This window comes from Pleurodeles waltl, chromosome 6 (genome assembly GCF_031143425.1).
Source record: "Pleurodeles waltl isolate 20211129_DDA chromosome 6, aPleWal1.hap1.20221129, whole genome shotgun sequence".
NCBI lineage: Eukaryota > Metazoa > Chordata > Amphibia > Caudata > Salamandridae > Pleurodeles > Pleurodeles waltl.
In genome coordinates this window covers 1,180,688,210-1,180,711,476 of record NC_090445.1, presented here as the reverse complement: position 1 = coordinate 1,180,711,476, position 23,267 = coordinate 1,180,688,210, and the positions used below count along the sequence as shown (strand labels likewise).

Genomic DNA, 23,267 nt, shown 5'->3' with positions numbered 1-23,267 from the left:
ACCAATATAGCCACCTTTCTTTGCAAGGACACTCAAAAGCCTGCCATCCATGGATTCTGTCATTGTTTTGATCTGTTCACCATCAACATTGCGTGCAGCAGCAACCACAGCCTCCCAGACACTGTTCAGAGAGGTGTACTGTTTTCCCTCCTTGTAAATCTCACATTTGATGATGGACCACAGGTTCTCAATGGGGTTCAGATCAGGTGAACAAGGAGGCCATGTCATTAGATTTCCTTCTTTTATACCCTTTCTTGCCAGCCACGCTGTGGAGTACTTGGACGCGTGTGATGGAGCATTGTCCTGCATGAAAATCATGTTTTTCTTGAAGGATGCAGACTTCTTCCTGTACCACTGCTTGAAGAAGGTGTCTTCCAGGAACTGGCAGTAGGACTGGGAGTTGAGCTTGACTCCATCCTCAACCCGAAAAGGCCCCACAAGCTCATCTTTGATGATACCAGCCCAAACCAGTACTCCACCTCCACCTTGCTGGCGTCTGAGTCGGACTGGAGCTCTCTGCCCTTTACCAATCCAGCCACGGGCCCATCCATCTGGCCCATCAAGACTCACTCTCATTTCATCAGTCCATAAGACCTTAGAAAAATCAGTCTTGAGATATTTCTTGGCCCAGTCTTGACGTTTCAGCTTGTGTGTCTTGTTCAGTGGTGGTCGTCTTTCAGCCTTTCTTACCTTGGCCATGTCTCTGAGTATTGCACACCTTGTGCTTTTGGGCACTCCAGTGATGTTGCAGCTCTGAAATATGGCCAAACTGGTGGCAAGTGGCATCGTGGCAGCTGCACGCTTGACTTTTCTCAGTTCATGGGCAGTTATTTTGCGCCTTGGTTTTTCCACACGCTTCTTGCGACCCTGTTGACTATTTTGAATGAAACGCTTGATTGTTCGATGATCACGATTCAGAAGCTTTGCAATTTTAAGAGTGCTGCATCCCTCTGCAAGATATCTCACTATTTTTGACTTTTCTGAGCCTGTCAAGTCCTTCTTTTGACCCATTTTGCCAAAGGAAAGGAAGTTGCCTAATAATTATGCACACCTGATATAGGGTGTTGATGTCATTAGACCACACCCCTTCTCATTACAGAGATGCACATCACCTAATATGCTTAATTGGTAGTAGGCTTTCGAGCCTATACAGCTTGGAGTAAGACAACATGCATAAAGAGGATGATGTGGTCAAAATACTCATTTGCCTAATAATTCTGCACTCCCTGTATAGGTTAGTGACTTCATTTACCAATTTCAATTGGCACACTGGACCCCCCCCCTCATAAGTCCCTAGGATATGGTACCTAGGTACCCAGGGCATTGGGGTTCTAGGAGATCCTTATGGGCTGCAGCATTTCTTTTGCCACCCATAAGGGGCTCATACAAACACTCCTTCAGGACAGCCACTGCAGCCTGAGTGAAATAGTGCACACATTATTTCACAGCCATTTTCACTGCACCAGGTAACTTATAAGTCACTTATATGTCTAACCTTCAGTGACTGAAGGCAAGGTGCAAAGTTACTGTGTGTGAGGACACCCTTGCTCTAGCAAAGGTGCCCCCACATTGTCCAGGACCAATTTCCCGGACCTCGTGGGTACGGGGACACCATTATAAGTGTGCACTACATATATGTCAATACATACACAATGGTAACTCAGAATATGGCCTTTTGAGGTGTCTAAGATTGTGGAATTGAACCCTCAATTTAAATATGGTATTGGGGGCCAATTCCATGCACCCTGGAGGCTCCACCATAGGCCAGAGTACTGCCAAACCAGCTCTCTGAGGTTTCCACTGCAGCCCCAGCTGCTGCCACCTCACAGACAGGTTTCAGCCCTCCTGGGGATTGAGCAGCGCAATCCCAGGAAGGTAAAACAATGCATTTCCTTTAGGAGAGGGCTGTTACACCCTCTCCCATTGGAAATAGGTGTTACAGGCATGGGAGGGAAATCCTCCCAGAGCCTTTGGAAACGCTTTGAAGGGCACAAATGGTGCCCTCCTTGCATAATCCAGTCTACACCAGTTCAGGGACCCCCAGTCCCTGCTCTGGCGTGAAACTGGACAAAGGAAAGGAGAGTGACCACTCCCCTGTCCATCACCACCAGCGTCTCCCTGGCATTAGCCATCTTGGATTCCAAGGTGTGGGGACTCTCTGAGAGCATCTGAGTGGCCAGAGCCAGCAGGTGACGTCAGAGACCCCTCCTGATAGGTGCATACATGGGTAGGTAGCCAATCCCCCTCTCAGGGCTATTTAGGGTCTCTCCGCTGGGTGTTGCCTTTGATGAGGTTTGCAAGATTCCTCCAGGACTCCTCTGCATCCTCTGCTTCAGCTTCTGACCGTCGGATCAACTGCAGACTGCTCCAGGAACCGCTGTAACTGCCACAAAGTATCCAGAAAGGCTACTGTGACCCTGCAACTTCCGCTCCAGCCAGCAACTGCAACAGTTTCCAGGTTGTGCACGCTCTGAAGACTGCCTGTCTTCATTCTGCACCAGAAGACCGAAGGAATCTCCTGTGGAGTGACAGTCATTTCCCTGCTTCAGCAGGCACCTCTCTGCAACGACAACCGGTACTCTGGGACTCCTCTCCTGTCAACAAGCTTGATCCCTGGAACACAGGTGGTGGACTGAAGTGATCCTGACTGTCCAAAGGCCCAGCTGTCCAAATTTGGTGAAGGTAAGAGCTTGCCTCCCGGTGCCATACAGTACCCCTGTGCACCGCGTCTTCTGCAGCTACCTCGGCTTCTGTGCACTACTTCTAAAAGTTCTTTGTGTATGGCATAGCGCAGGTCCCCATCCCTCTATCTTGCGACACTCAGCTCTCTGAGTTGTTCTCCGGCGGGGTAGTATCCCTTTGTGTAGTGCTGAGACGATTGCACTTTGCATCTCCTTTGTCCCCATGTCCTGGGACTCCTGTGGGTGCTGCCTGGTCTCCTGAGGGCTCTCTCAAGTGTTGAAAGTCCCCTCTGTCTCCTCAGTCTGAGTCAAGTCCCCCAGGTCCCTCCTGGGCCCAGGCAGCGCCTCTTTGACACAGAATGCGTTCTTGCGTGAACTAAGGCTTGTTGGCGGAATCCAGCAACGAAAACAGCCTGCATCCAACAACTTGACGTGGGACATCTCTTGCATCAAGCAGGAACCCGCGGCCATCTTCTTTGGTTTATTTCTGTACTTTTTTTCTAACCGGAGAATCCACTTTTGCACCTTCATCCGGATTATCAGGAGCTCCTGTTCTTCCTGGACTCTTCATTGACGTCTGGGCTCGGTCTCCTCTCTTCAAAGGTCTTCAGGTCCAGGTATCCATTGTTGGTTTCTTGCAGTCTTGCTTGGTTCTTGCATTATCCTTTATCACAACTTCTAGAGTTTTCTGAGGAAAGAGCTTTGCATGTCTCCTAGTTCAGCCATGTCTGCTCTGCTACAGCTATCCCTAGACAGCCTAAGTTGCTAGACACTGCCTACATTTCACTAAGATGGATCACTGGACCTGGTATAAGGTGTAAGCACCTCTGGTACCCACTGTACACCAGGCCAGCTTCTCACACAAACCTAGTTGGGAGCAGCGCCACAGATCCAGGTGGAAGGAAGAGGAAAGAAAGGACCTGGGATCAGTGCACAGGGATGGCACTTACATGGAGCTCTACTCTGTTACTTCCGGGGTCATATGGAATTATCGTAGGCCCACATGGCACCACCTCTCAGTGCAAGAAGTGGAACCGTGATTGAGACTTTTCTGTGGGGTTGAATTTGCAACTGTGCTGTCCCCTTCATTCATGTTAATGAGTACAGTTTGTTTTAATGCTGTAGGGCTTTCATACCATTCGAGGGAGGCGCATCCCTGGCAGGTTGCAGTGGACGTGCTGTCCGTGCTTGCAATTCAATGTACAGATCTCTGGCGCAGCAAGCAGTTGTGGGGCAGGCTGATCTGCAGCTCAGACGTGTTGCAGGACATAAGGCATTGGTCGCCACAGGGTGGTTCTGGGGATCTGCTGATTTGGTATATCGAGTCCCTTGGGGGACAGAATGGCAGCAGGTCCCGCAGGGCTCTTGGCTTCTCGCTTTTATGGTTTCAAGGCATCCCATTAATGACCCCCAGGTGAAAGCAATAAGGTTTAGTTTAACCAAGACTCATTACAGCACTCCCTCACCCACTTGGTAAAGTGTGTCAAATACTATTTGGGGGAGTTATCAACATAAAGAGGGAGGTCTAAAGAAAGTTGACAATCTTCCTTATGGTCAGACTCCACCACTATCCATATACCTCTTTCAGACAAATGGCCTTTCAGCGAAGAAGAATGAAGGCTACGCCAAATCATTGCCATCATCTTCAGCTCAACTAACTATTTTGTTGACATTATGGTTGACAAGTCTATATCCAGACCAGGTAGGTAAAAGAGAATCCATGCTCATTCCTTTGTTTAGAGCAGGCTATCTTCTGCGTTTGCTAGTGGCACCAGTTTTGAACATCACTTGCAATCTGCAAATCCCATGCAACAAAGTAATCTGATCTTTAACTATTGAAGAAGAACATGCTATACGCAAAAGTTGTTCTTTTGACCATGTTTCATCCCAACACATCAGTCCATGCCTTATTATATTTCTGCATTCTCATCTTTCTAAAACTGTAAGATTAGCTGGGGAACAGATTTTCTGCACAGTATTCTCATCTTTCTTATTCTATAACATTAGCAGGGGAACAGAGGTTCTGTGTATCATTTGCTTAGACTTTCCACAAAACGTTTTCTTGGAGGCCACCAATGTTCTTGGGTCACAAAGAAACTTTGGTATCTATGCACATGGGATTATGGTTCCTTTTACTATGTAGTTGCAAAAACATAGAAAAACACAAAATATTCAATTATTTTAAATTCTATGTATATTTATGCACAACTCAAGTACATGTCTGACCATGCAGCTGTTACTACATATGCACACAAAAGTGAAAGTGTATATCTAGTAGGATTTGAGAATTATACAGAAAATGTAATAAGTATAATGTGTGTGTGTGTATGTACCTGTACATTTCCCTATATAGCTAGATGAGTGGATTTTTCTCTGTGCATGTATATATTATTTTTTTATTATTGAAAAAGAAATCAACCTCTTCCTGTCCTTCCACACTCTACGAACCCGCAAGTATCCTTTCAAAACTCTTCCCTCTTTTACTTAATTCATCCAACTAACAAGCCCACAAGTACACTACTCCCAACAGTAACCACACATCTACCCTTTACTAATTTACTTCAATTTGCTGCAAGACCCAAGCAGATCTCCCTTTTAGATTTTCAGTTTTAGCTTGACATCTTTTTCTACTGGTGACTTTTCACATATTTTTCCAATAACATGAAAATGTGATGCACACGCATTTATTCTTGGTAAGCATAGTTGCCCTGTAGTCAATACATTTAGTCCAAGGACGTACAATCAGAACACAATGCCGTTGTCTTTCTTTCTGTGCTTTTTAGGAGACAGACCCTTTATGCTAGATCAACCAAAGTAGTTCTTCTACACCTCTGTCACAGTGTGATAAGGAAAGTATTTTAATATGTAAACAGCTTCCAAGCTATACTCGCCGAGAAGGCGCATCACACCAGATTATCATGAAACCTCTGTAAACTGAGAGCGAGACGCAGCCCAGCTGACTCCGGCCTCCGCGCACTGAAGGAAGATAACCTGTACACTTAGACCGGCTTCCAGCCACCTATGACCACAGTATGGGGGTTAGACTATCTCAAATGAACTGGCAAAGGGTACCCCCACTATGCTCTCTTTAGTTACAGATATAAGTGAGCCAACATTAGTAACAATTACAATGGTTGAATTGTTTGTGTTGTCCACCATTCTATTGATGCTGGTTTTTTCAATATGTGGTAATTGACATTTACAAAGTGTTACAATCTGCATATAAATGACAGTTTGCCTTAACATTGAACCCACTGAATAATACACTGACTTAACAATACTTATATGTGTAAACACCTATTTCTGTAAAGGTCCTTGAGAGCTAATACTTTTATTGTGTAACGGTTTACGTGCCCAGCAGAATCCCAGTGCCACATTGGGGACGATCAACAAACACTTATAGACATATCCAAAGCTAGTCCCTGGGGAGCCACACCCCCTGTTGAGGAAATCCCCCATATCAGAACCACAGTATATAGAGGGAGCACTTTGGGGCGGGGGGGAATTCAAGATTGATGCAAAACGGGGAGAGAAAGCAGCATGTCAGTCCTACCATGCCCCGTAGCTGTACATCACAAGAAATAGTTTGCTTTGTCCTCTGTTATCCCCAGCAAGTAGTACAGGGTCAGCAGCACATCAATCATCTTCGAGACAGGTTTCACCACCCACGTGTGCTAGTATCAGGCATTCCCACACCATATGCAAAAATGTTGCTCCCAGAAGTCTACAAAATGCAGCTCTGGCCTGCTTCCCGGATGTCTCAAATTGTGAGCACAAATGCTCTGTGCCTGGAAGAGGCCTGCCCTCAGGTTATGGGCAGCCCTCAGAAGGCATGCAGCCCTTTCTCTGAATAGATGTCATGCACTTTATTCACCTCCCACCTCGTGCCACGGAGTCAGGTCATGAGCTGCCAACACGTCCCCCACCTTTGGTATACTTCTTAAAAGCATCTGTTGCATTTGGCACCTGGTGATACCCAGGCTGGATATACTAATTCCACCCAGGTCAATCTACTCAGCCCCCTCATTGGGCCGCTCCAATCCAACAGCCAGTTCCACACCTTGGTGCTCTGGAGTTCCTCTCGGACTGCCACACTTGCTGCCAACGTACTGCTGGCCATCCAGCATATAGGCTCCTGGAGCTGTGCTGCAGCATAATAAACTTGAGGTCCGGCACCCCTAGACTCCTGCACCACCACCAGTCTCTGTAGTGTGGCGATCAATACTCTTTTCTGATCACCCCCCCAAGATCAAGTCTGACATCATTCCACTACATTCTTTGAAGAAAGACTGAGTGGGAATTGCTGGTATGGCTACAAATAAGTAAAGAAAACATGGCAAGAACAATATCTTCGCTAGGGACTTACATCCATTTGGTGAGAGGGGAAGGCGAGTCCAGAAAGTCAGGAATAGGCATATCATCAACAGTGCACTACAAAGATTGCCATCCAGAAGGTCTTTGTCTGAGTGGTAGACATTGATCCCAAGATGGCATAGGGTCTCAAAAGACAAAGGAAGCTTTATGGTCTCCAGCCCCTCCTTCTCTGCTTGCCCTCAATACTGCAGGAGGAACAGACAATAATTCCCCCAGTTTTTCCTGAGACCCGTCATCTCACCAAAATCTCCAATAGCTCAAATAAGGCTGGCAACCATAGTTCCCTCTAAACTGCGCGCCTGAGGGGGCGCGCACACATAGGTTTCCTTCCGTGCACATACCTAAAATCAGCGCGCACTACTAAGGATTCAATTAAATACTTCATTTGATCCTTTGAGGTGCTGCTGATGTTGAAGCTGTGCTACTAAATGCATTTTTAAAGACGGTGTGTTTGTCCTTACAAATGCTAATGGAGGCTAGTCCTGAAGGTGCAGGAAAGAATCACCAAAGCATTCTCTGCAGCCTCAGGCCAGTCTGCCATGTCACTCTGCTCACCCCCAGAGAACAACTAGGCGAAGTGTGGCTATTTCATCACCCACTCAGTTTTCTTTTTGTAGCATCTGCCTGGGCCTCAGGTTTATTCTTTCTTTTTGGACTGGAAGGTGTGAAAGCTGTGAGTTCATTGTGCACCAGTTTTGTGAGGATGCAGACTAGCATTACATGCTACCTGTATGCATGTTTCCACATTCTCCCTTGTGACAATATAAACTCAGACACACAAGTTTTCAGAGTTTCTTAATTTGAGGAGGCAGAGCAGTCTTGTGTGTGGGCGCGTGCGTGTAATGCTCGTGCATCATGTTAGTTTAAGGTTGATGATTAGCCTCTCCCACAGCACATGCTTCGAATGATAGTAAGAGAGTGCATTTTAACTGGTGACTGAAAATACATGCCCAGGGACTAGGTATCTGAAAGCAGTGACTGAAAAAATGAGCTTGCCAGTAAGCAAATGAGAGTATTACAAAGGTTAGTGTGTTAGTGTAGAAGTGTTTGAGTGCTTCATAAAATCAGTGAGTTAAAATAACAATTCCATAGAAGAGTGTTGAAGCAATGTAACAAAGTGAATCTCTTAGCCAGACTGCCTCTACCTCAACCACGAAATAAGATGAAGCAGTTTCTTCACAGAAGAATAACAAATAATTATCTAGAAATAACACCCGATTAGTAATTATTTGATACCATCTTTGGATTGGGAACATTTGGTTAATACGTTCTGCAGAAAACTACCTAGCCACCCTAAAAATGGAACACAAAAACGTGTCAAACTAAAACATAATGCAATAAAACATAGATGTGTATAAAATTCACATACTTACTCACAATTTGGGGAAAATTATGCAGAATTAATGCATAATTACACAAAATGCAAATTCAGCATGTGTAGACAACTATAATTTTGTACATATTTGTAATTTTATTGCAGTATACCTGATGGTTGCCTTGTAGGAAAGCATATACTCAATATAGTCGGTCTGACTTGATTACGGTGACGAGCCAATGACAAATGCTAGGGACCTGAGCGGTTCATTGGGAAGAGTTATTCAGGTGTCATCGGTCTGATCTGTCTCATATATGAAAAGGTCTGACAAACACAGTAGGCATGTTTTTTTTTTAATATGAAACACCTCTTAACGTCAATAGGCCTTTAAGGATAGATTGGTATTGCACCCTGTTAAAGCCTGCAGATGTATTTTGTTACTTGGAATCTCCCAGATTACAATTTTTAGGTAAGGAATTTGTTTCTGATTACCCTTTTTAATAATTGTTAAGGGTTCAAGATTTGAACTGTAATACTTGTTCTAGAATCTCTTCAAAACGCTGACAGATCACATTGTCTTCCAGGCTCCAGTAAAGAATAACTAAAAAAAATAAGAACAGATAAATGTATGTCCAAAAAATAAAAGGGGAATTTGGTCAGCCCTCTTCTCCCAATGGTCTGTACGGGCATAATTTACACTCTCCTTCCATCCATGACAGCTTAAAGCATGAGCAATAGGTAAACTCACTTAAGTCATTGGCTCTCTTGCCCTGTAAGTGACAGCATTTGTCTGATCAGATGTGCACGTCCATCTGAAAATGAGTAAACTTCAATGCCAAAGCTGGTAGGCCAGTCTTAATTTTCCATTTTTTACCTATAGGTGCCTTTTATTTAATTCTCCTCTTTTTATTTTCATTTTTAAAGCATGCTACAACCTACAGTCCTAACTGGCTACTTGCTTGACACCCACTTCACCTGCAGTGTACTGAAACCTACATAGCAGCTGCATCTAAATTAGCTGACCATCATGAAATGATATTATTCATACTGTATCATTGTCTTTGGTATCGCAGGATGGCCAGCACAGTTCTAACATGGAGTCAGCTGGAACTATACATCACTATATACAATACCAAGCAAGATTTCCACCTTCTTCTTTGTTTAATTGCGTTATTGCAAGCATACATCTGTGATCTTAAAACAATAGCATGTTTTATTTTTTCTACTTTTGTTTTCAGTTATCTTGCATATGTGGGTGGATTTGTGTAAACGTTGTATTGTGGTTGTGTAAATGGGCGAATGCAAGAATAAATAAGTTATTAGTGGATGCACAAGTGCAAGGATGAGTGACAAGAGTGCATATATGATGACTTATTCAGTGCCTAAACCGATCAGTTACTAAAGAGTAACTTTAATTTTAAAGCCAGAACCATTGGATTGCCAGTACTTATTATCTACCTTTAAGTGGTTGTGATCGGCATGCCAAGCTGCGCATCTCATCACTTGGTTGTGCACACAAGCGAGAAAATTGTGCACGCAAGCGTTCTATTGCTGCACATCAGGAAGAATAATTAGAGGGAACATTGCTGGCAACAGCTGCTGATGGTCATCGAAAAATATAAGGGGATCGTCAGAGTATAGCGATATGAAATGCCAGTTAACTTCAACCGCCACACCCCATTCCGGACCGTGGGCCCACAGAGGACCGGCTAGAGGTTTCATTGCCTAGGGCATAAATTAAGGATGAGAGGGAACAATCTTGTTGGGTACCCCTCCCAATTGCAAATTGGCATGACACTTGGTGCCCTATTTTCACTCTGGCCTGCAGGACAGTAAAATGTAGCTTGATCCAGCCAAGAAACCCATTCCTAGGCCCTCCAGCACCAACAACAGGTAAGAGGGTATCAAACGCCTTCTTGATGTCTAAAGACACAGCTAACAGAAGGGGTGAGAAAGGTTTTATAATCGATGTTATTGAGTTGGAGTGTCTCATCCCTATGTCGCTTTCACAACACCGTAAGCCATGCCCGGGCCTCCACCACTGTCACAGACTCCTTTTCAGCCATCTGCAGTCGATCCTCAAGCATCAACAGACTGTGTAGTTGGGATGATCTCACTCCCCTATTAAGACCTTTATACAGTGCCCTCTTAGAACTACCTTCATTGCATCCCACCCTCTCCCTCTGGCCCTTACCGAGCCCTTTTTTGTTCTCAACGTATTGTTACAGGTGTGTGCTGACGGTGTTCAAAAAGGCCGTTTGGAGAAGGGCTTCCGACTGTAGCCTCCATGTCGGGATCAGTCCACATACTCTTTGCATCTGAATGTAACCCGGAGGGGGCTGTTATCAGATAAGGTCTGCATTAGTTACTTCGAACTGACCACCTTAGGCCAGAACTCAGCGTTTCAAAAGATTTAGTACAGACTGGTGGGTATCTGGTGGTCCGAGGCAGTGTAGGAGTATCCGCCTCCCCTATGTGTCCTAACCGCCACATGTGATGGAGTTACACCACCGTCATCCAGCACTGAAAACGTAGAACAAATGGACAAACTACTTACCTTCAGTAATGCCTTATCTGGGAGAGACAATATCTAGTTGCAGATTCCTTACCTTAAAATTTCCCACAGGTGTCAGTCTATCCGATATAGGCGCCCCCTGGTGTGCTGACGTCCGTTTCTTTTCACAACTTCAAACGCCAGAAGCGTAGAGCCATGAAGAACACTGACCACTAATGCATAAAAACTAGGGCCCTGAAAGGGGAGTCCCTGTCCCTAGAAATCTGTCTGCAAAGTAGGAAGGATGGGTGGGTCGGTAAGGCATCTGCAACTAGATATTGTCTCTACTAGATAAGGCATTACCAAAGGGAAGTACCTTTTCCATTTGACAGAGACCTATAGTTGCAGATTCATTACCTTAGACAAGATACCACAGCAATAACATTACTGGAGGTGGGTCTGCCCACTAAGATCACATCAGAAAGTCCGGCAGGACCAAACCGGCAAAGTGACCGTCCCTACAGACCTGACTGTCCAGCAGTAGTGTTTGGTAAACGTGTGCAGAGATGCCCACATTGCCGCCTGACAGATGTCCAGGACTGGAACTTTGCATACTAACGCAGTGGTTGTAGCTTTGGCTCTGGTAGAATGAGCACACAAACCTTCAGGGGCTTACTTCTTTGCTAGTGCATAGCACATTTTCATGCAGAGTATGATCCATCTATAGATGGTTCTCTTCTGCACTGCCCAACCTTTCTTTGCACTCACATAACCACCAAAGAGTTGATCATCATTCACCGGAACACTTTGGTACGATCAAGGTAGAACGTCAACACTCTTTTTGGGTCCAGGTGGTGGAGTCTTTCCTCTTCCTTAGAAGGATGCAGGGGTGCCTGAAAAGTAAGTAAGGTGATGGATTGGCCTCCGTGAAAGGGCATAACCACTTTCAGGAGAAACGTGCGAAGCACCACTTTGTCAGGATGGATGGAAAGGTAGGAAGGCTCAGATGACAATACCTGCAGCTAACTCACCCAGTGGGTGGATGTAATGGCTACAAGGAAGGCTGTTTTCAGAGTGAGAAGCCAGAGAGGACAGTTGTGGAGAGACTTGAAAGGAGCACAAATTAGGAATATCAGAACCAAATTCAAATCCCATTGAGGCACAATAAATAGGGATGGAGGAAACATATGAGTAAGACCTTTAAGGAACCCATGTATAAACAAAGAAGGATGATCAGCCAGCCATAAAAAAGCAGAGATTGCAGACAAAACCTTTGAGGGTGCCCAAAGCAGAGGCCTGCTGGGCCAATGAAAATATTTACAAAGGAACCTCAGAGAGAGGGACAGAAAGGGGGGTCAACAGACTGGTATGTACACAATGCCACACATTTCTTCTAACAGGCTTACACCGTTTTGGTGGACAGACACTTGGCAGCAAGATAATGTTCCAGACGTCAGACGGAAGGTAAAAAGCGGTCGACTGCAGCTCCTTAATCTCTATGCAAGAAGGCGGAGACTGGACAGGTTTGGATGGAGAACCTTCCCCTGCTGCTGCAACAGAAAATCATCCTGAAGAGGAAGTCTGATCAGAGGATCTATGGCCATGCTCGATAGCTTGGGATAACAGACTCTTCGTGCCCAGTTCGGGGCCACAAGGATTACTTGGGCTTGGTCGTTCTTGATCTTCTTTGGAATTCTGGGCAGAAGAGGTATGAGCAGAAAGAAGTAGAGGAGGCCTGAGTTTAACTCAATACAAAAAGCGTTGCAGAGTGAGTGCTACCTTGAAAACTCCAACATGCAATACTGCTCATCTCTGCGTGTTCTCTTTGGAGGCAAACAGATCTAACCAAGGCACTACTCACTGCTGAAAGAGACCTTGCGTCACCTCCAGATGAAGAAAACATTTGTGATCTATTAAGCACTGTCGGCTGAGTTTGACTGCCCTGACATTCAGAGAGCCCACCAGATGTTGAACCGCCAGCCACATGCCCTGCTGTTTCAGCCACATCCAGAGAAGCAGAACCTCTTGACAAAGGGTCCACAACCCCACTCCGCCCTGGTTGCTGCAGGACCACATGGCGGTGGTGCTGTCCATTAACACCTGCACTACCTCCCCTTTGATAGAGGGAAGATATGCTTTCAATGGAAGTCTGATCACCTGGAGCTCCATCAGGTTGATGTGGAGTCTGGACTCCGCCAGAGACCAGATGCCTCTGACCACTGCCTCTCCTGGGGGGGAGGGTGGTGGGGGGGGGGGCGGTCCCAAACCAGGAGTGACGCATCTGTCACCACTGTTTGGGTAAGAGAGAGAGATCTGCCTCTGACCTAATCGCGGTTCGTTAGACACCAGTGCAGATCTCGAGGAGTTCGCTCTGAGATCTGGACCATGCCAGAGTGATTCCCCTGATGCTGCATCAACTAGAACTTCAGGTCCCACTGCAGAGCCTGCATGTGCCATCTTGCATGTGTCAACAACAGGATGCCGGAGGCCATGAGGATCAGCAGCCTCAGAGTCTTTCTCACTGAAATCCAGTACAGAGACTGAAACATCAGTATCATAGCGCAAATATTCTGGACTAGTCACTCGGAAGGATAACCCGGAAACTCCACTGTGTCCAGAACAGCTCAGATGAAAGGAAGCATATGAGAGGGAGTCAGGTGTGATTTTGGCATGCTTATAGTTAATTCCACCAAATGCAGGCGGTCCGCCGTAGTCTGGAGGTGGGAGATGACTGCCTGGAGCGAGCCCGCTTTCAACAGCCTGTCGTCTAGATAGAGGAAGACTGAAACCCCTGATCTGCGCAGGTGAGCTGCAATCTCCACTATCACCTTAGTGAACACCCGAGGGGCGCTGGTAAGGCCAAAGGGGAGCACGGTGAACTGAAAATGCTCTGGTCTACAGTGAACCGCAAGTAGTGTCGGTAGGCAGGCAGGACGGAATGTGAATTAAGTGTCCTGCAAGTCCAACGTTATCATTCAGTCTCCTGGTTCCAAGGCAGATAGAACCTGAGCCAGAGTGAGCATTTTAAACTTCTCCTTCTTAAGGAAGAAGTTGAGTGACTGAAGGTCTAGGATAGGGTGGTGGTCTTTGTCTTTTGTGGGCACCAGAAGGTAGTCAGAATAACAACCTTGACCTACTTCTGGAACAGGGACCGACTCTATGGCTCTCTTGGCCAAGAGGGCCGTAATCTCCTCATGGAGAAGTGCTAAGTGATCCTTCATCATCCAATAATAGGAAGGTGTCATGGATGGAGGAGTAGTCTCAAAGGGAATAGAGTAGCCCCTTCGGAATACCTGCAAAACCCACCCGTCTGACATGCTAGATTGCCAGCGGAGCAGGTGATAGCGAATCCTGCCTCCGATTGGACCCTGGTGGGGAGCAACCCTTGACCCTGCTCCTGCAGGCAGGTCGCTCCCCGCTCCACCGCCTGCGCCACCTCCCCACCGTTGCTTTCTTTGTTTTTTAACAAACCCCCCCGCTGCCTCCCTTGCGGCCCCTCCCGCCTCCCCCCTCCTCCCCACCGTCTCTTTCTCTGGTTTTCCAATCCCCACTGCTGCCTCCCTTGCGGCCCCTCCTCCTCACCGTCTCTTTCTCTGGTTTTCCAATCCCCGCCGCTGCCTCCCTTGCAGCCCCTCCCACCTCCACCTCCTTCTCACTGTCTCTTTCTCTGGTTTTCCAATCCCTGCCCCTGCCTCCCTTGCGGCCTCTCCCACCTCCCCCCATCTCTTTCTCTGGTTTTCCAATCCCTGCCGCTGCCTCCCTTGCGGCCCCTCCCGCCACCCCCTCCTCCTCACCGTCTCTTTCTCGGGTTTTCCAATCCCCACCGCTGCCTCCCTTGCGGCCCCTCCCCCCTCCTACTCACCGTCTTTTTCTCTGGTTTTCCAATCCCCGCTGCTGCCTCCCTTGCCGACCCTCCCGCCTCCTCCCCACCGTCTCTTTCTCTGGTTTTCCAATCCCCGCCGCTGCCTCCCTTGCGGCCCCTCCCACCTCCCCCCCTCCTCAACGTCTCTTTCTCTGGTTTTCCAATCCCTGCTGCTGCCTCCCTTGCGGCCCCTCCCGCCTCCCCCCTCCTCCTCACCGTCTCTTTCTCTGGTTTTCCAATCCCCGCCGCTGCCTCCCCTGCGGCCCCACCCCCCCCAGCCTTCCCATCCGACCAGCCTCCCTCCTCCCATCTGCCACTCCTACCCTCCCCTCCTTTTTATGGCAGCCGCGGCGCGGTAACGGGGAGCAAACCTTGACCCTGCTCCTGCAGGCAGGTCGCTCCCCGATCTGCCGCCTGCGCCACCTCCCCACAGTCTCTTTCTTTGTTTTTTAACAAACCCCCGCCGCTGCCTCCCTTGAAGCCCCTCCCGCCTCCCCCCTCCTCCCCACCTTCTCTTTCTCTGGTTTTCCAATCCCCACCGCTGCCTCCCTTGCGGCCTCACCCCCCCAGCCTTCCCATTCGACCAGCCTCCCTCCTCCCATCTGCCACTCCCACCCTCCCCTCCCCTCCTTTTTATGGCAGCCGCGGTGTGGGTGCGCCAAAGGCAAGCCCGTCTGCGCCCATCCGCGCCAAGACTGCACCCAACGCCAGTCCCCCTGGCCCTCTCAGACAAACCTACTCTCCCCTCACCCTCCACTCACTCAACCCAGGCACCCGCCCCACGTGCACCCCTTCCAGCCCCACACACACTCACGGCCCCTTCACCTGCCACACCTGTCATTTCTCCTGCACCACATCCCTCACACCACACACCAACCATAGCGCCCTCCCTTTCAACAAACACAACACCCCCAATGCAATACTCACCTGCTCTGCCCCCACCAACCAACCCCGCCGCACACCAGCCCACAACCAGAACACACTCCGCAACAACACCCTCATGCACCACACCAATACCGCCCACCACAACCACCTCAACTGCCTGCTCCTCAACACCCGCTCCCTTCACAAACATGCCATAGAACTCTGGAACCTCATCACATCTCACTCACCTGACATCGCCTTCCTCACGGAAACCTGGACCAACCCCTCCTCCGAACCCGACATAGCCATCGCCACCCCCAAGGGATACAAGCTCCAACGCAAAGACCGCCCCAACAGGCCAGGGGGTGGCATCGCCATCCTACACAGGGACACCATCAAAGTCACCACCAGCTCCCAAGACACTATCAACAACACAGAACACATGCACTTCCTGATCCACATTAACAACAACTCCACCCTCAGAGGTACTTTAATCTACAGACCACCAGGACCACGCCTCGCCTTCTGCGACACCATCAGCTCGCACGCCCTCACCTCCACTGACTACATCCTCCTCTGTGATTTCAACTTTCACTTGGAAAACTTACAAGACCACAACTCTACCTCCCTCATAGACAACCTCACCAAACTCAGACTCAAACAACTGTTCACCGCACCCAGCCTCTCAGCAGGACACACGATCGACGCAATTTTCACATCAAGCCAACACACAGACTACACCCACCCCACCGAACTCCTCTGGACTGACCACCACTGAGTCCACTTCTTCACCAAACCCCCCCACACACCACCAACACCACACCACACCCTTCCGCATGTGGGACAAGATCCCCACAGAACGACTAAACTCCCAAATGGCTCACAACCCCTCCCACGCCAACGACCCCAACACAGGAGCACACAACCTCTCCAAATGGATCACCACCTGTGCAGACACATTAGCCCCCCTCAGAAAACACATCGCCACCCGCAACATCAAGAACGCCCTATGGTTCACCCCCGAACTCCAAGACTCAAAGCGCAAATGCCGCCAAGCGGAGAAAATATGGCGACTAGAACCCTCCACAACCAACTTCTCCACCCTCAAAACCACCATTCGCACTCATCACCAACTTATACGCACCGCCAAAAGAGATCACTACAAGACACGCCTTGACAACAACTCTCAAAACAGCAAGGAACTCTTCACCATCATTAACAAACTTGCCAAACCCAAAGCCAGCAACATAGACCCCTCACACACACAGCCCCCTATGAGACGCCCTCTCCGACCACTTCCACCACAAAATCCTGGACATCCACAACAGCTTCATACCACACCCACCCACCGCACACACCCCTCACTCACCCAACCCAACCCCCACTCATTACCCCCCCACCACACTCACCACCTGGACCCCCACCATACACGAAGAAACCGGAAAAACCATGATCTCCATCCACTCCGGATCCCCCTCCGACCCCTGTCCACATCGCATATACAACAAAGTCAGCCCAACCATCGCCCCCATACTCCGCAACATAATCAATTCCTCTTTCGACTCCGCCACCTACCCAGACCCCTGGAAGCACGCGGAAATCACTGCTCTCCTAAAAAAAAAAAAAAATGCTGACCCGGAGATCCTCTCCACCTATTGCCCCATCTCCCTCCTCCCTTTCCCCGCCAAGGTTGCCGAGAAACTAGTCAACGCCCCCCTATCCCACTTCCTCGAAGCAAACAACACTCTTAACCCCTCACAATCCGGGTTCCGCAAGAACCACAGTACGGAAACCGCCCTCATCGCATGCACTGACGACATCAGGACCAAAGTCGACAAAGGCGAGACCGTCGCACTCATCCTCCTAGACCGCTCCGCAGCCTTTGACACCGTCTGCAACCACACACTCCGCACACGCCTCCACAACATAGGAATTCGCCACAAAGCCTTAGACTGGCTCACCTCCTTCCTCACCGACCGGACCCAGAGAGTCTGCCTCCACCTTTCCACTCCACCACTTCCAAGATCATCTGCGGAGTCCCCCAAGGGTACTCCCTCAGCCCCACACTCTTCAACATCTACATGATCCCCCTAGCCAACATCCTCCGAGCACACGGAACCACTATCCTCTCCTATGCAGATGACACCCAACTCATCCTCTCCCTCACCCGCAACCCCACCAACGCCAAAACCAACCTACACACTGCTCTCCTTGACACCACCAACTGGATGAATACTAACCACCTCAAGCTTAACTCCAACAAAACCAAGATCATCAACTTCGGCCCCAACATGGGACGATTCCTGGTGGCCCACCGCCCTAGGCCCCGCACCCACCCCCGCAAACCACGCTCGCAACCTCGGCATCATCCTAGACCCCTCCCTCTCCATGACACAGCAAATCAATGCCCTAACCTCCTCCTGCTTCCACACACTCCACACTCTACACAAATCCTTCAAATGGATTCCCCCAGAGACCAGAAAGACAGTTACTCATGCACTCATCAGCAGCAGACTAGACTATGGTAATGCACTCTACGCCGGCACCACACTCAAACTCAAACGCAAACTCCAGAGAATCCAGAACACAGCTGCACGCCTCGTCCTTGGCCTCCCCCGCCACAAACATATCTCACCACACCTCAAATCTCTTCACTGGCTCCCTATAGACAAGAGAATCACATTCAAGATCCTCATCCACGCTAACAAATCCCTCCAAAACACCGGCCCAACCTACCTCAACGATAGAGTGAACTGCCACACTCCCACACGCAACCACTGATCAGCCAACCTCGCCCTAGCCACAGTCCTCCGCATCCAACACACCACCACGGGAGGCAGGTCCTTCTCCTACCTCACCCCCAAAACCTGGAACTCCCTCCCCACCAACATCCGCAAAACCAAAGACCTCCTGCTCTTCAGAAAGAGCCTCAAGACATGGCTGTTCGAACAGTGACCCTCCCCCCCCCCAGCACCTTGAGACCCTCATGGGTGAGTAGCACGCTCTATACATTTTTTTGATTGATTGATTGATACTAGGAAGGTTTGGAGTCAGCTGCTGCGGTGGGAGAATGAGAGGGAAAAACTGGCTGCCTGATCCACAAGGGCTATGGATTCTACGTCCCCAACAACGCAGAAGCTGGGCAGCATGCACGGCATAGTGGCTGGAGGGGAAGTGACGTGGCTCTGCGCCTCCTCCATAGCCATTAAAGGGGTGAAAAGCAGACTGTGGAGGTCAAGGTGCCATCCCGAGGCCCAAGGACCTGGCCGTAGCACACGAATCCTTGAAGCGCCTGAGCGCAGTCTGCTTTCTCTCCAAAGAGACAGGTGCCATCAAAGGACATGTCCATAAGGTTGGATTGGGCATCCGCCGAAAAGCCAGACATCCTCAACCAGGCATGGTGCCTCAGGGCTACTGTCAATGCATCTGCTCTACCCAGTGGGTTGAGCGTGTCCAGTCCACATCTGAATGTGAACTTTGTTGCGTATCTCCCATCAGCAACAGCTTGAGAGAGTACAGCCAAGGCCTCCCCCAGGACATGTGGCAGCACTTACACAACCGTAGCCCACAGCGTGTGGGAGTCATGGCCCAAAGGGCTTGCAGTGTTCACGGACCGCAATGCCAGCTTAGAGGAAGAAAACATCATCTTCTCAAATTGGTCCAGCTTCTTGGATTCCCTATCTGAGGGTGCGGAAGGAGCCTGTCCTGGGATGTAGAGGCATGGATAACCAAGCTCTCAGGGGAGGGTTGTCGCATCAGGAATGTTGGGTCATTTGGAGCAGGTCAATTTTGGCGGTAAAAATAGTCCTTTTCACAATTGCTCCTGTGCTAGGTTTGGACTAGGTACCCAGCAGAACATTGGCAAGGGCTTGGTGAAGGGCAAACAGAGCTCAGGTGATGAAGCCCCAGGCTGAAGCACCTCTGTCAGGAGGTTAGCCTTGACTGCAACCAAAGGCAGCTCGAGGACCAGGACCTTGGTCGTTCTTCGCACCACCAAGGAATAGGATGTACCTTTCCACGTTTGTGCCAGAGTAATCTTTCCGCCAAACTCTAAATCAGGCCCCAAGTCTCTATATTGTGAGGTTCTTGTTGTCATACACACAGTCCTACTAAACATATAAAAACCGTATAACAAGTTAATCTATCCCTTCCAAAACACTACAGAAAATTCATGATATCTCAAGAGAGTTAGTTAACCAATATACCATAACTAATCCAGAAGGAAAAAGGAAGCACATATTACTAATTCTACTTCCTTTTCAACTCTATTATTGGGTTCCAGAGTGAAGTCAACGCCTTGTCAAGGGTAGTAAGCACTATATAAATACAATTTACAATAAAATTAATGTCAGTTTATACACCCAGCAATATATATTTTACCCCTCAAAACAAACCAGGAAATACAGCATGCGCCATTCTAATAAAGACATAGCTGCCAATCACAATTGTGGGAGGCAATGGAAACTAAGCCCTCCTGTCTCAAATATATTTTGTGCCTGAAGGAAGCCACTTGACTCCCTGTTATAATTTTGTTACAGGCACCACAAAGTTTCTGTGAGTCCCCAACCCTGACATGGTTTGTCTTCTTTTTTGCACACTTTAAAATGTGAAACTGTTGAATTATTTAAGTAAAATTGCTAAAGATGTTCCAATACACCGGCATATGTGACTCATAGGAAAACAAATGATGTCACAGGCGAGGGCAGGACATTCAATATTGTGAGGCATCATTTATGGTGTTTCGATGTTGACTGTATCCGTGGTTCTCATCACTGACTAATATTGCAAGTTTATTTCAGAAGATAAGAAATTCACAGGAAGAAGTATAAATGAAAAATAGGGTAAATAGAACTATTTCAGAAGTATCTTTTCTAACATACACAAATGCAGTAATTCTCTGGTTACCTTATTAGCACTGCGTAAAATGGAAATTTTTGCAGGTTGATCAAAGCTAGATGAAACATCTTCATTGTTGCTTTTAGCTTTTGAAGTAGAATTGCTTGGTGCTGCATCATGATGATGAGATGAGGTGCTCCAATCAGGGAGACTGGGTGAAGTTCCTGGGACTTTGAAAACGGCTCCTGGCAGCATGGTTGTAGGGTTAATTGACAAACTTGCCTGTGAAGGCAACAACAATGATTATACATTTTAGACTACATGAGCCTTTTCCTAAAAAAGACAGAAGAACATGCCGAAAAAGTTACTTACCTTCGGTAACAAATTATCTGGTAGAGACTCTATCTAGCTGCAGATTCCTTACCTTAGAATTCCCTGGCGTCAGCTTCGAATCTGGAATTTTTCTGCTGAGCAGTACCCTGCAAGCGCAGTCGGGTGGCGTCATTCGGATCCACGTATGCTCTGCGTGGTGTCATCAGCATTGTTGGAGTCGTCTGTGACATCACGGTCTTCAATATAGGCACCACCCTGACGCACGTACGTCAGTTCTTTTCCACAACTTCCCGCGACAGAAGTGCAGAGTCATAGAAGAAACAACTTTCTCAGTTTGTCTGTGCAAAATGACATGCCCTAAAAAAGGATTAAAAAAATCTGAAAATACATGATAAATCCGCTGAGCGGGGAGGCATGGGTGGCTGAAAGGAATCTGTGGCTAGATAGAGTCTCTACCAGATAATTCGTTACCGAAGGGAAGTATCTCGTTCATCTGATAGAGACTTCTAGCTGCAGATTCCATACCTTAGAATAGATACCCAAGCCAATACCTCCTGGCGGTGGGCTGCGGACATATACTTTATACAAGTAAGTCCTGTAGGGCAGAGCGAGCAAAATGCCCATCTCTCCTCACCTGGCTATCCAGGTAGTAGTGCCTTGTGAACGTGTGCAAGGAAGCCCATGTTGCCACCTGGCAGATGTCTAGGACCGGTACACCTCGAGCTAACGCTGTGGTAGCAGATTTCCCTCTTGTAGAGTGAGCTCTCAAGCCCTCAGGAGGCTGCTTCTTAGCCAATGCAGAGCAGATTTTAATACAGAGAACAACCCAGCGCGAAATGGTTCGTTTCTGAACTGCCCGACCCTTCTGTGCACCAACGTACCCCACAAAGAGTTGGTCATCCACTCGGAACTCTTTTGTGCGGTTAAGGTAGAATGGCAACGCTCTTTTTGGGTCCAGACGATAAAGACGCTCCTCTTCTTTAGAGGGATGGGGTGGAGCAAAGAAGGTGGACAGTGTGATGTTCTGACCACTGAAAGAGGCACGAGTTCTGAGGACTACCTTATCAGGATATACCGTGAGATACGGTGCTTTTGATGATAAAGCCTGCATCTCACTTACCCTCCTGGCAGATGTGATCGCCACTAAGAAGGCTGTTTTGATGGTGAGCAGCCTGAGAGGACAATTATGTAAAGGCTCAAAAGGATCACATATACGAAAAGTGAGCACCAGATTAAGGCCCCGCTGGGGCACAACAAACAGCGTAGGTGGAAACATATGTACAAGCCCTAGAATATCTGTACAATAGGAGACTTAAACAAAGACTGTTGATCAGGCATATGAAGAAAAGCCGATAAGGCAGAAAGATAGCCCTTAAGAGTCCCTAAGAAGGAACCCTGTTGGCCCAGTGTCAGAATGAAAAGAAGGATATTAGAAAGAGAAGAAGAAAGTGGCTCAATGGACCTCTCTGTACAATATAATACAAAATGCTTCCAACAGCAGGAGTAAACCGTCTTAGTAGAGGGACGCCTGGCTGCCAGAATGACATTACAGACTTCGGGAGGGAGGTCATAAACAATCAACTGCTGCTGCTCAATCTCCACGCATGAAGCCACAGAGCTGACAGGTTTGGGTGGAGAACCTTCCTCTGCTGCTGCAACAGAAGATCCTCCTGAGGAGGCAAACTGATTGGAGGATTGATGCTCATCTTGAGAAGCTCTGGATACCAGACTCCATGCCCAATCCGGAGCCACTAGGATTACTTGGGCCCGGTCGTTCTTAATTTTCTTGAGAACTCTGGGCAGAAGTGGTATGGGCGGAAAGGCGTACAGGAGGCCTGAACTTCACTCGCGATGAAAAGCTTCGCCTAGCGATAGCTGCCTTGGAAACTCCAACTCGCAATACTGCTGACATTGCGTGTTCTATTCAGAGGCGCACAGATCTAACCAAGGCTCTCCCCACTGCTGAAAGAGTCCTTGCACCACCTCTGAATGGAGGCACCATTCATGATCAGCTAAGCATAGCCGGCTGAGTTCGTCTGCTCTGGTGTTCAGAGAACCTGCCAGGTGTTGAACCACCAGGGTTAAGCCCTGGTGTTCCAGCCATGTCCAGAGACTTAGAGCCTCTTAATAAAGGGTCCACGACCCCATACTGCCCTGCTTGTTGCAATACCACATTGCGGTAGTGTTGTCCATGAACACCTGCACTATCTTCCCTTTCACAACAGGAGGAAATGCCTTTAATGCTAACTGGATCACCCGACGCTCCAACAAGTTGATTTGAAGCCTGGATTCCACCGGAGACCATAGACCTCTGATTTCCGCCTCTCCTAGATGGCTGCCCCGTCCCAGGAATAACTCATCTGTCACTATCATGAGATCTGGTTGGGGAAGAGAGGGGTCTGCCTTTGACCCAATCGCAGTTCACAAACCACCACTGCAGGTCTTTTGCAGTTCCGTCCGAGAACTGAACCATGTCAGTAAGATTTCCCTGATACTATGCCCATTGGA

The 23,267-nt window shown here is 48.3% G+C and overlaps 1 protein-coding gene across 7 annotated transcripts in view; it reads right to left on the bottom strand.

The window, feature by feature from the left end:
• Nucleotides 1–23,267, bottom strand: part of LOC138300721 (WASH complex subunit 2-like) — a 780,011-nt gene that overhangs the window by 96,850 nt on the left and 659,894 nt on the right. For all 7 annotated transcript variants that reach the window (XM_069240414.1, XM_069240416.1, XM_069240417.1 and 4 more), the window contains one exon: nt 20,496–20,708. In XM_069240414.1, the coding sequence (XP_069096515.1) occupies nt 20,496–20,708 (213 nt within the window). The remainder of the gene's footprint in view (nt 1–20,495; nt 20,709–23,267) is intronic.